Source organism: Corvus brachyrhynchos, unplaced genomic scaffold (genome assembly GCF_000691975.1).
Source record: "Corvus brachyrhynchos isolate BGI_N302 unplaced genomic scaffold, ASM69197v1 scaffold29, whole genome shotgun sequence".
Classification (NCBI taxonomy): domain Eukaryota; kingdom Metazoa; phylum Chordata; class Aves; order Passeriformes; family Corvidae; genus Corvus; species Corvus brachyrhynchos.
In genome coordinates this window covers 2,074,860-2,087,267 of record NW_008240033.1, presented here as the reverse complement: position 1 = coordinate 2,087,267, position 12,408 = coordinate 2,074,860, and the positions used below count along the sequence as shown (strand labels likewise).

The window sequence follows — 12,408 nt, the reverse complement described above, 5'->3', positions numbered from 1 at the left end:
ATAAAACCTCAAGTTAACCTATTTTAAAATTAGGACGTATTCTAAGCATGAACTGTCTTCCTAATTGTAAAATGCAACCAGTCCTTCCATGGATCCAAGGATCCTTGACTTCTGTGAGTCATGTTATGCTTGATTTAAAGAGGTTTCTTTTGACACGATGTGAAAAGCTGGAAACCCCCTTGCGTGTGAGAGAAATGCTTATGCAATACAAGCATGAACAACAGCTGTTAAAGAATTTCCTCAATGAAGCAGCTTTGAGGAGTCCAGGACAGGAGTTAGAAGAGCCTCTGTGGGCTCAGTGCTAGTTGAAATTTGTTTGCTACCATACATAATCTATCAAGGGCTTCTCTGCAGCCCACAACGGGCAAGGCATAGGAAGTTAAAGGCATTGTCATGCCCGTTTTTGGCCCTAACCAAGAGGGATAAGGGTATGCTCATCTGAAATTCCTTCTCTCCTGTGGAAAGTATCATTGGTACACTGTTGTGGCTTATTTTTAATCACAATGGGTTAAAAGTGAGAAGTGGAATCAATTTTCAAAACTGTGACATTCCTGACGGGAATAGACAAACAGATAAATAGATAAATAGATGTGTTAGATGAGTGTAGTCCAAAATGCCTCTACCACATAAAATCTCTAAGAAAAGCTTTGGAAATATATCCTTAAACATATCATCTTGTGAAGTTTAAATTTTATTTGCATCATCAAATATTCAAGGTGGAAGTGGTAAAACATCAAACTCCAAATCAAATTAAGAAATGAAACAACAAAATCCCAGTTTACAGGATGCCAACTACCCTGAGTGCCAGAGGAGGTAGGAGAAGCTGAGTATTTCTGTGCAGAGAACAGGGCTGTTACTGTGTAATGGCTCTATGGGTTTCTTAATCCCAGTTTTACATTTTTGCTCCTCATTGCGGATTGCTGGCTGAGGTGATTGGGGTAATGGATTCTGCACACAGTTTCACTGGAAAACCACAGTGAACTGGATTCTCCTACTCTTTGGACTTTTCTTCTATTACGTGCTTCATCAGAAGGAAATGCTAGTCCTATTCACTCAAAATAGGGCAATAACATTTAAAAAAATCCCACAACACTTTAAGTTCTGTAGTCTCCCCATACAGAGATGTCTGTTTTTTCAGAGGAATCTACGGAATGAGTAGGAGCAAACCCAAATTTACTTTATTCATTTTCAAGTTCAGGGTAGCCCAGCAGAGACTGCTATGCTTACAGCATTTTTGTCATCCTGGGAGGGTTTCTAACTCCTTTCAGGCCATGGTGCTTCCTGGTGGTCACATCACACACAACAGGACTCTATTCAGATTATCCTCCACCCAAATAAGACCCTTTTCTTTCCCCTCTGAAACTGCAGAAAGGCCATCTCTCTACAAATAAGGCAGCAGCTGCATCCTTCATGGGGGTTGTGTGTGCGTGTGTGTGTGTGTGTTACTTTGGTGTAAATTCTAATGAATCCCATTTGTTTAAGAGCAATACATGCTGTGTAGGAACAAACCACATGAAAAACTGAAGGAAAAACTGCAGGAAGCTGCAAGCAATCATGAGAGCAAGTGTGTACTAGAAAATGGAAGTAAATATAAGCTTAAGCAGACGAAATTATCACCAAGGATGGAAATTGCAGGGCTATCTATAACCTGTACTTTTTGCCTTCAAAATATACAAAATAGCTTTTTATTAATCAAATGAGACAGATTTTGCGAAAAGAGAAATTTAGTATTAAGATGCCAGGGTACTGGCGGTTCATAAAGATATTTCTGGAACATTATGAGAAGCATTTAAAAACCTCCCAACTAGCCGTATGCTTTTCTTAGCTTTGGTTTCTGGATTGTACTTCTAAGTCATATCTTTTTTTCCATCTGAAGATTCTTTTTATAGGTGACTCAACTAACAGAGGGATGATGTATTATCTAATAGAAAGAGTGAATAAGACTCTTCAGGAATGGCAGAAGACCCATGATGTTAAATGTTATCACAATATCAACGAGGGGAAAACATTTATCAGTTACTCCTACTACCCCCAGTTCTGGATGAATGCAAACCAGAGACCGACTTTTGAAAAAGCACTGGAACAGCTGCTGCAGAGGTATGGTACAAACTTTGTATCTCCCTTGTTTGTATCATCATTCTATTCCCAAATGTGTTTAACACATTTTACAATTAAAATCAGTAAACAATAAAACATAACCTGCACAGACCATATTGTGTGGTTAAAAAATAGCTGAAAATTACATCAGGCCTCTGATCAGGGTGCCAGATACAGTTCAGTGAAATGCAAAGCAGTGTAGTTAAAATGTTTGCCATCTGTTTAAAGCAACGTGTGTTGTTTTTCTTTTCTGGGTTTCAGGTCACGTCCCCTGGAGAACACAGACCAGACCGTATTAATTGTAGGTGGTGTTCAGTGGCTTAATTCCAATCACCTGCTAATTATCCAAAAGGTGTTGAACAGGTAATGTTATGTACTTGGTGTTATTCCAGTTTTTGATATGATAAACTATGAGAAACAACAAAAAATTATAAAAATACAAACTTTTAATTTGTTTTTTTCATAGACGTGTACTTAAATGACTTTGAAAAAAATAAAGTATGCATTGTCTTTTGATGTGTCTGTTAAGAAAAAAGTGTGTCCTTGTTCTTTTTTTCAATTTGCAAAACAGGGAGAATTTATCAAATATCCTGGTAATTGTCAAATCCATAGGGATGGGCTTTCACCTTCCAGTGGATGGAATCCATTCTCTGTCACAGGTAAGATACAGTACATTTTGAGTGCATTTTCATGGAAGACTTGTAATTTCAGCACTAATTTGCTGTCTGGTCAAAATATGTTACAACCTCTGCTGAGCACATTTTAAGTGGATCCAGGAAGGTTAATGTTTGTATGTGCTTATACTGCTTACTAATAGGGATTCAAACCAATTTCCTTATTTCATGGATTCTGCTGCAATCAGAGAGCCATTTGAGATGCCATACTTGGTCAGCTGTCCCAAGAACCAGAAGAAGCTCCAATATTAATCCAGCTGCCAAAATTGAGAGATCGTGCTGGGGATGAGCAGATTGCTCCTCATGCCACACTGCGCATAGGCGCTCCCCAGGCTTCCTCCACGGTTACTGCTGGATCCGACTCACTCGTCTGGCTTGCACAACTCAATAAATCCATCTTAACCCACCTATGAAGCCAGAACATTACAGAGCAGCTGGAATGTACTGATGAATCCAGCCTGTTATTTGCATGTTAATCGGATGTTACAGTCGGTTTAAATCATATCCAAGCCTCTCAGAGTAACAAATGTGCTCATTTCAATGCGCTGTGTAATTCACTCAATTCACTATTTTTATTTACAATTTGGACAGTGATTCGCTATTGAACACACATAAAATGCATGGATGAGAAGCACTGGAAGGCAGAATGGAGTAAATGATGCCTACCAGTGCTGTGTGTCATGCTCCAGCTATTGCCAGGTGTTGAAAAGAGAAAATTATTACCTTTCACAGATTATGTACAGCACTCCCTGTGCACTGGGGACTGGCGCCCACGTCTTTTTGCAACCATAACACACTGCTGTATTCAGCATGTGGCTTCCTGCTACTCTCACCCTTCCCTTTGCTACAGAGACTGCCCTGTCTGATTTTGCCCATTCTTCTAAGTTAGTACTGCCTATCTGCCTTGTCTCTATTGAATGTCTCCTTATTGATTCAAACCATTTTCTTAATTTACCTGCATGACCTAAATAGAATGAATTAAGGAAACTGTTGTCATCAACATGAAGAATCATTTTCATAGCTCCTGTCATAGTTTTCAGCAAAATTCAGTCCTAGAATGAAGAACTTCAATCCAGAGTACGTGAGGCAAGGATAAAGTATTAAAGGCTTCCCAGGTTTACCTTTTTCTTTTTCTTATTTAATAAATTTTAAAAGCTCCAGAAATCAACTACAGTGCATAACCAACATTCATTTCCCTTTCAATATTGGAATCATATGCCAAATTACCCGTGTGGTTTGTATGCTTCAGGATTACCCCAGCTACTCTCACAGGCCTTTCATCTGCTGTGTCGAATCCACTGCCTTGCCAACTTTATAGCTAACTTTTTTTCTATTCTTGGTCTTCCTGAAGTATATTCAGAAACAATAATCTGTTCTTCAGTATAACCATATTTAAGATACCCATGGTCCTGTACTCCCTTTTGAATAGCTGCCTCAATGAATTTGATTAGAAGCTGAGTTTTTCTTTAAAGGAGCAGTTTCACTATTTGTTACAGACAACTTTATAATTGGAATTTTTTTCTGGATTACACCTCATTAGCTAAATACAAGTTAAAAACCATTACCCAGGAATTATATTTTAAACTATCATGAAATCTTCCTATAAAGGAAGCTGCACGTGTACTGAAAAGTAATTATAATTTCTGAAGAAACCCTATATCAGTCTTGGAGTAGTAGCTATTTTTAAGAGTGAATTTATAGTAATTCATGTCTGTAGTATAACATAATTGCTTATTCAAAATGCAGTTTTGCTATTTATTTTCATGACACAGTAACCTTTAAACAGTCCTTCTGACAAGACATTGCAACATTTTATCTGGAATGCAGGCAGAAGTGCAAAACTTGTGGAATGAAAACTTGGTTATTCTGGATACAGCAAAAAATTTGGGCTATGAAGTGGTTGACACCTTTGTCATCACCATGGGACGTTACAAAGAATTCCTGCAAGGGAAGTGTGGCTGCCATTTCCATGAGGTAATGGTTTACACTTATATCATTCCCAGGTATTTAAGAAATTTTGACTTTCAGGTCTTAGAAACAAAAAGGCATGTGGTGAGGTTAGCATCTGTCACTCTAAGTTAGGCCTGAATACAAATCGTGGGGAAAGCAGTTTGTACGGTGGCACTTGTCCCTCACTGCTCAGAGTGCAAGGCCACCCAAGGACATGCTGAACTGCTGGCCTGGTGATACCTTGAAATAAAAATAAACGTGCCCTTCTGCAAAGGTAACTCATATAAAACGATGTTGCACAGTTTCCAGGTTCTTGTTTTATTTATTACGTGTTATGTATCTCTGCTGCTTCTGCATGGACTCAGTGTCTCTTTTTACTCAGTCTCACAGGTTTTTGACTGATGCCTCCATAACTGAGCAGCTCAGCACACTCACATCAAACCATAAGTACAATTAAAATGGAGCTTAAAATTGAAGGACCTATCTTAATGCTATGTATCTGTTTTCTTATGTCTGAGAAAAAATAATCTGGAATAGTTACAGTGATCCACTGTACAAACAGAAGTGTAAATTGCTGATTCCCGCTCACACCTGTAGTCCTGCTTTCTTGACTAAAACCTACAGAATTTTCTTGGGATTGTTATCAGACTCACATGAGCTCACGTGCCATGCGTCAACCTCCCAGCTGGTTTCCGCCTCAGGCTCCACAGCAGCTCACATGTTTTCAGGCCCGTGCCAGGGCCTCTATCCTGCTTTGGGGCCAACATCAGCAGGTGTGGTTAGTTAACCAGTCCTTTAATCTACTCTGCTCAATACTTGAGAGGCACAAACACAGCTCAGTCCAAATGAAGCCAGAAAAGAGGGAGTAAGTCACAGAGTAGAAATTTATGTGATTGATAAATAGTCCCATGGAGCAAATGCCTCCGTCCATTTTACCCAGACAGCTGTATTGATCCTTTTTTATCTAGAACCCAGATGCTGGTGTTTCTGTGGGTCATTGCTGATGGTTGCAATTTCCACAGATCTTTTGAGTGAAGCAGTGAGTGTCGAAATTGAATATTTCAAATGTTTTTTATGGAACTGGGTGGAAAAACAGGGCGTGATCGGTCATCAGCATTTTTCATGTACTCCTCCATTATTTTCTATGAGCTCATGTGCACATTTGGTCTTGCTTCTCTGCCCAAGGAATCTCCCTGTGTTTCTGGGGAGGATCAGGGGAGAATTTGGCTCACAGAGCTGTTATTAATGAGGCTTGAGAGGTCATTGTGCCTGAAAGAGCCATAGATATGCCCAGTAGAATCCATCATGCACCAAAAATCAGACTTGATCCTTGAGGAAAGCAAAAAGAAAGTCCTTGAGTTCTTTTGATACTTCATTAGTTTTAATAGTTTTGTCATCAGCTTATTTCTGCATCCTGGCAAGTGGAGTTTCATTAGGTGCTGAAGCAGTTTGCACCAGGAAAATGGCATTTTGCCCCCACGGACAGAGCCAAGAACACTGTGTAAAACCCCAGCACTTTTCATGTTTTCTGAAACCAGACGAGACAGATTGTGCTTTGTACTTTCACTTTCTTTCTCTTAAAAACTGACATTCCCAAAGTCTCAGAAGATGGCACCCCTCTGTAAATGCCATCTGAGCTCAAGTACGGCTGTGCAGGAATGGAGGACTGGCCATTCTGTGCAGTCAGGAAACAAGAACAGAAATGCCTTGAGCAGTTCTCATTTAGTTCCCACTAGCTGGCTGAAGAGAAAGCTATTTCCCCTGAATGGCCTGAAAAATTGAGTTCCCACCAACTCATTTCAGAGGGTCTCAGGTGACCCTGATAGCATAGAAATCTCTACCTCTGTAGACTCTACAATCTTTGCTCAGAATTCTGAGGAATCTGGACTTTCAAAGGGATTATACTGAGCTAGGACAAAATATCTTGCATAACCCTGGCACTTAGTGCCCAAACATATTTCTGGTTTTATGTACACATGAAATTTGATTTTTTATTTACCTCATTCTTTGAAAATGCTTATGGAGATTGTTCAGCACTATAAAATTATTATAGAAGCCATTTTTTAATTCAGATTTATTTCATATTTTAATGGCAGTGAAATCATAATCACATCATAGGAATGAGCAACCCTGGGATTTTTGTATCTTAATCAGTGGCTGGCTGCTGGGCGAACATTAGATTGCATTCCTGGGAGATTATGCCTAACAGGAATGCAGTTTGGGTGATTGGTTCAAGGTGGCATCATTTTGAAATAGTTGTAAGATCTAAGACACTAATTAAGAAAAATGAACCTACAGTAATTGCATGAAAACAAATAATAGCCCTTGGCTTAGCTGTATGAAATTGATCAGAGGATATATTAATTTTCTACATGGGTAATTCCTAGTCTGTTTTCAGTTCAGCCAGCTCCCTCATAGTCTCTCTGCTCAGTCTTTCAAGCCTTTGCACATGTTATTTCTTCACTCACATTTAATTTTATATGATTTATTTCATTTATTATGAGCTTCGCTGCATATGAACATTTATTCTGATTGTTCGGTGACAGTAAATATACATTATATTTTTAAAAGCTAACATGCTTCTGCATAAATATGTGCATCAGTAAATGAATTCTGCATTTTCAAGTGTCTGCTGTGATTGATATAGCAGGATAACTAATGGGCATCAGAACTATCAAGTCAGCATATATATACTATTTTCGAAATAAGTTAACCGCCTTTTCTGCTTTCTCTGGGTTTGCCACTGCCTGGGCTGAGGTCCTCTGTCCTGCATATGTGCAAGGTTCTAAAGTTTTGTCTCTCCCAAAGCTGCTTCATTATTCATCAGTGATTGAGTATTCACTGAGACAAGACCTTCAGCATTTCACAGGAGACCACCCACCCCCCCACCCCCCAGTTATTAAGTTCCTGACAACCATACCTTTCACTTTCTCACTTGTTAGTCCCATGAGCATGGTATTTTTCCATACGAGTTGAACACGATAATCCCAGAGCTTTATACATATTTCAGGGGCCAAGGTGGAGCATTCTTTGGCACTAAGTTACTGAATCATGTTGTGTTTATGTCAGTGTGGTGTCCTGGGGAGAGGGATGTTAAATTGCACCGTCACTCCCTTCTTGGAGAAACACAACACATGAGGGTTTTCATCTCAACATGGGGCTGGGCCAGGTTTGCATCAAGGCCTCAGAGTGAGACATTCTCACTGGGCTCATAGCTGAGACATGTTATATGTGCCTCAAGTGCTTGGTATCAGAGCAAGATTTAAACCTTTCTGCAATTTGAAGCAGTCATGAGTTTGTTTTTTCACATGCTAAAAATACAGGGACAAGCTGTTGAGTATGAATTTTATTGCTTAAGGTAAATTGTCTCTAGTGAACAGAGTCTAATACACAAAGGCATTACAGAGTCAAGCAACCGAGTATAATGGGCCTATGCATGTAGATTTCAAAACTTATGTTCTTGCACTTTAATTTGTAACATAACAAGTTTGCTATTAAAATACTCTTTATGAGCAACTTGCACCTCAAGGTAAGAGTATCAGTACCTGTGTCATGGACAACTGCCTCAGCATTTCTGCACACACAGCTGTGTATCTGTCTTTCTAGGTGCAGGCAGAAAGCACTCACATATGTCATTTCTTTTGCAGGTGGTGAAATCCAATCCCTCTGAAGAAAGGCCACACATAACAATGACGTTATCGAGGCGCTATACACGGGGGAAATATTTCGGCAGTCAAAGCAAACCATCACAACTGCAGGACTATGCAACAAATTCTCGGTCCCCGTATCATGTCCGAGGTCCAATAAATCAAGTTTATTCTGAAATCCTTCTCAGCAGGCTCTGTGCAAGTAAGAGGGAGGTTGTCAGCACATAGCCTCTCTTGGATATAGCACTGAGACTAGAGAAGTGCCACTGCCTGAATGACAATTGAAGGATCATGGTGGATTTGTGATATGCTTCCTTGATTGATTGCACGCACACAAAGAGAGTTTGGGACATGTGGTGTTTTTCCAAATACCTTATGAAATTAAGTTATGCCCTGGTGACCCTGCTGTGTGAAAGTGGAAGATGGAGGGTTGCAAAGGAGAGAAGAGGGGAAGTTACTTGAACTGTTGCCAAAGACTAGAACAGCTGTAGTTCAAGCAAGTGTGTATTATTGATAGCAAAAAGAGACCTATATATTCACTTGAACATTTGGAAAGGGCTGCTTTAGGTCTTCAGCACTATCTAGTTTTCTATTTATAGAGACACTGTACTATTTGAATGTATTTAGAAACTGACTACATTCCATTTTAAAGAGTTTAATTTATGTGGACAGGTTTCTCTTCCATATCAAACCTTTTCTGTTTAGACACTTGGTTTATAGAATCTGAAAATGTCTATTAGCATTTTACTGGTGACGTCGAGTTTTGGACTCTAGTGGTTTTAGTGAAAACACATCTCTTCTCTATTTTTTTATATATCTACTCTATTTTTTTGCATGTTCTGAAGGTAATAGGGAGATAGGTTACCTACACTTGAGACTGTAAATGTCTCAGTGTAACATGTAAATATAGTGAATTTGTTAACATAACTTTATTTATGGTCCCAGTTTAGGAGAGTGCCCATATGCAGGAAGAATGCTTAGATAAGCACTTCAGTGTCTACCTTGGCCTGTAAGCCAAGCAAGTATTCTTCCTGGATGGAAGTGCCATTTCTGTCATAATTTTTTATAAAATACTTGCCAGTGTGTGAAGTCAGTACCACAAACATAAGAAAAACCCCTCTTGCAAGCACACATAAGGATTTCAGGATCTGATAATTAATCTGTCATAGGAAGTGTGATGTGATGTGATGATGTGATGTGATGTGATGTGATGGCAGCAGAATATACTGCCACCATCTCTTGCTTGGCAGGGAGAAGACCTTCTCTGAGTGCCAGTTTCAGTTCAAACCTTCTCTGAGCTGCAGTTTCATGCTGTCACCCAGCTACATCCCCAGGGTTTGCAGACCTTCTGTGGGTGACACCCCAGGGAGAGGCTGTGTGTTGGTGCCCTGCCACAGTGCTGGCAGCCCACTCTTTCACAGCTGTGGTGCCCGATGGGAAACCACACATGGTCCAGGATTAGCAGCTGGGTGACAGGTTAGTGGCAACCTGTAAGACTGTTGTCCCTACAAATTACCCAGTTACGGATTTTTATTCATCCAGTCATGCAGCAGGCAATCAAGGCCACTCTCCCACCATGCATTAGAGAAGGGAGTTTTAACCGGGCAAGTGCAAGTCTAACAAAGGGTCTGCTGAGTTCTGTGTCATGCTTCCCTGTCACAATTTTACATACAATCCTCCACTAGCTTCTGCTTCGTTAAAGGAAGCCACAAACAATGTCAGGGAATAAACAAATTATAGCAAGGAACTAATCATCATCTTATTGGCCTTAGTAGCACACAGAGGGGGTACTCTATATAGAAGTCGGGCTAGAAATTCATGACACAACATTTAGTATTTGCCTAAGATCCTTAACAGTCTGTATGCCCAGCTATAGTTTTGTGAATTTGTGCTCCTTCAGGTAAAATATGTAAAGATATAACAGGAATTTGTCATGCAATATGGAGTTTGGCATTCTAGGTGATAGAGAGTATCCTCCAAAATAGGATCTGGCATACCTAATTTAAGACACCTTTCACTATGTTGAAAAAGTTCTGGATTTAAACAGTGACTTAAAATTAGTGAGATGGTATGATTACCTCTGTTTCTGTATAGTATGCTGCTGGTTGCTTACAGCAAATATCCCCAAATTTCAGTGTAAGATTTTCCCTGGCATGGAGATCTACATGAAAGATGGGTCAGGAGCTGTGCATAAATACTGAAAATATCAGCATTTGGTTTTGAGCAATATGATTATCTAAAGAATATAATTGTATACAAATGATATATTCTCTTGGGTCTGGAAATCCAGGGCTGCACAACCTTAAAGCTGAAGGATAGAATATCATCATTAATACTAGCAGATGCAAAACACAGCCAGATGTCTTTGGTATTAAGATGATCGATGAGAGGTGTATTACAGTTCTGCTTTTGGTAAGATTTTTTTGTAGCTCGTTTAAATCCACATGCTGTTACTGTTATTGTTTCATACACAAATGTTTTTAAGGCATTAACTGGGTTTTTATGTTTGGGTTTTTTAGCCAAAACCTATTGCTGAAGCATCAGTTTAGTGATGAAAAGGAAAGAGCTGACTTTGTTATACTGTAGTGGATATCAGTGAATGTGCAATTCATCAGTTCTGGTTTCACCATGAAATGGTTTACATGTGCTGTACACCCAGATGTCTTAATGTTTTCCAAACCTTAATATTTTTCAAATGTATTAAGTGTATATTTTCCTGTGTGTTTTCTATTTTTTACGTGTCTATGTACATTAATATGTCTGTACAAAGTCATTGGTACAATTTGCAAATTGATTTTTATTTAAATGAATTCTTTGAATAAGCTTTCTCCAACACTATGTATGATACATGTAGTCTTAGGAATAAACAAAGAATACTAAGCTACATTTTTGTTATTTAACTTTAAAATATATCTAGTATCTAGGTATGTGAAAGGCAAGAGTTTAGATTGACATGCAAGGATTGCTTGTTCATATGCATTAAGATTTATGGATTGAGACAATAAAAGAATTACTGTGTTTGAATTCCAGTGAGAGCACATGTGTTGCTATCTACAGTTTACTCCAGAATTATTGTATCTGCTGTGACATTTTGCCTGAATAAATATTAAAGTGTTCCTGTAGTCCATATATTTACCTTAGTCCCATTACTTACTGTGGAAGGTATCTTTTCAGCTTTATACCGGCTAGCGCTTGTATTTCAATGCCTTAGAAAGCCTCGAGCAGCCTTGAGAGGTAGCAAGGGCGATCTAGCACTTTAGTAGCTCTAAAATCGGTACCTGAATCAGCTGCAGAGCAAATACCATCAGCAGAAGCAAAGAGGGAGAAATATAGCTCCCTGCCCGCTCAATTCCCTGCAGTTAGAAGCCTTCAAATGAGACAGACGACCAGAGATGTTTACAGGAAAGGAGCTGAGCTGAGAGAGCCTTTGCCTCCCTCGACCATCTTTATTAGGAGAAGGGGAAAGGGGAGGACTGGGGGCGGACCCGGGGTGAGCGGCCAATCAGACACTGCTGAAGAGTCTGAGTTACATTTGGCTTTGCCCGCGCTTGGAACAAAGGAGCTCCGAGCACATGTCTTTGGGAGGGGGGAAGGGAAGATCAGAACAGGCAGCAACAACTTACCATTAAAATAGCCAAGGACTGAATTGTCAAGTTAAGTTCCACCTCGTAATACAGACATGAGTGGCCCTGGAATTAGTGGTAGGATTGAAATATTCAGGCTGGGAAACAAGTACTCTGAGAAGTGGAGTTTCCTGCTCAATGTCTGCCCGGCGGCATATGGAGCTTAGAACAGAACTAGGGTATACTTTAAGCTACAGGTAGAGAAAGAATGGGACTGTGTTGCAAAATAAATACTCTGATACACAGAGCAGTAGTCTCAGTTATTCTTGCATCCCTTTAGCTGAAGCTGGAGCACAATTTACAGTGTCCAATGAGTTGCAACTCCTCACCTCTCATGTAACTCTATAGATGTTGAACAGTGAATTGGGTTAGTGAATTGGCACCTGGCCACCATAACCAAGTCCGTCCTAAAAAATG

The 12,408-nt window shown here is 39.6% G+C and overlaps 1 protein-coding gene across 4 annotated transcripts in view; it reads left to right on the top strand.

Moving 5' to 3' along the window:
* The window catches only part of CPED1 (cadherin like and PC-esterase domain containing 1), a 144,132-nt gene extending 132,635 nt beyond the window's left edge, over positions 1–11,497 (top strand). For 3 of the 4 annotated variants that reach the window (XM_017743765.1, XM_017743766.1, XM_008640976.2), the window contains 5 exons: positions 1,877–2,097; positions 2,359–2,460; positions 2,669–2,756; positions 4,599–4,745; positions 8,369–11,497. In XM_017743765.1, the coding sequence (XP_017599254.1) occupies positions 1,877–2,097; positions 2,359–2,460; positions 2,669–2,756; positions 4,599–4,745; positions 8,369–8,596 (786 nt within the window). In that variant the 3' untranslated portion in view covers positions 8,597–11,497. Of the gene's footprint in view, positions 1–1,876; positions 2,098–2,358; positions 2,461–2,668; positions 2,757–4,543; positions 4,746–8,368 lie in introns of those variants that run through there. The other variant, XM_017743767.1, reaches the window with a different exon arrangement.
* The last annotated feature ends 911 nt before the right edge of the window (positions 11,498–12,408 follow it).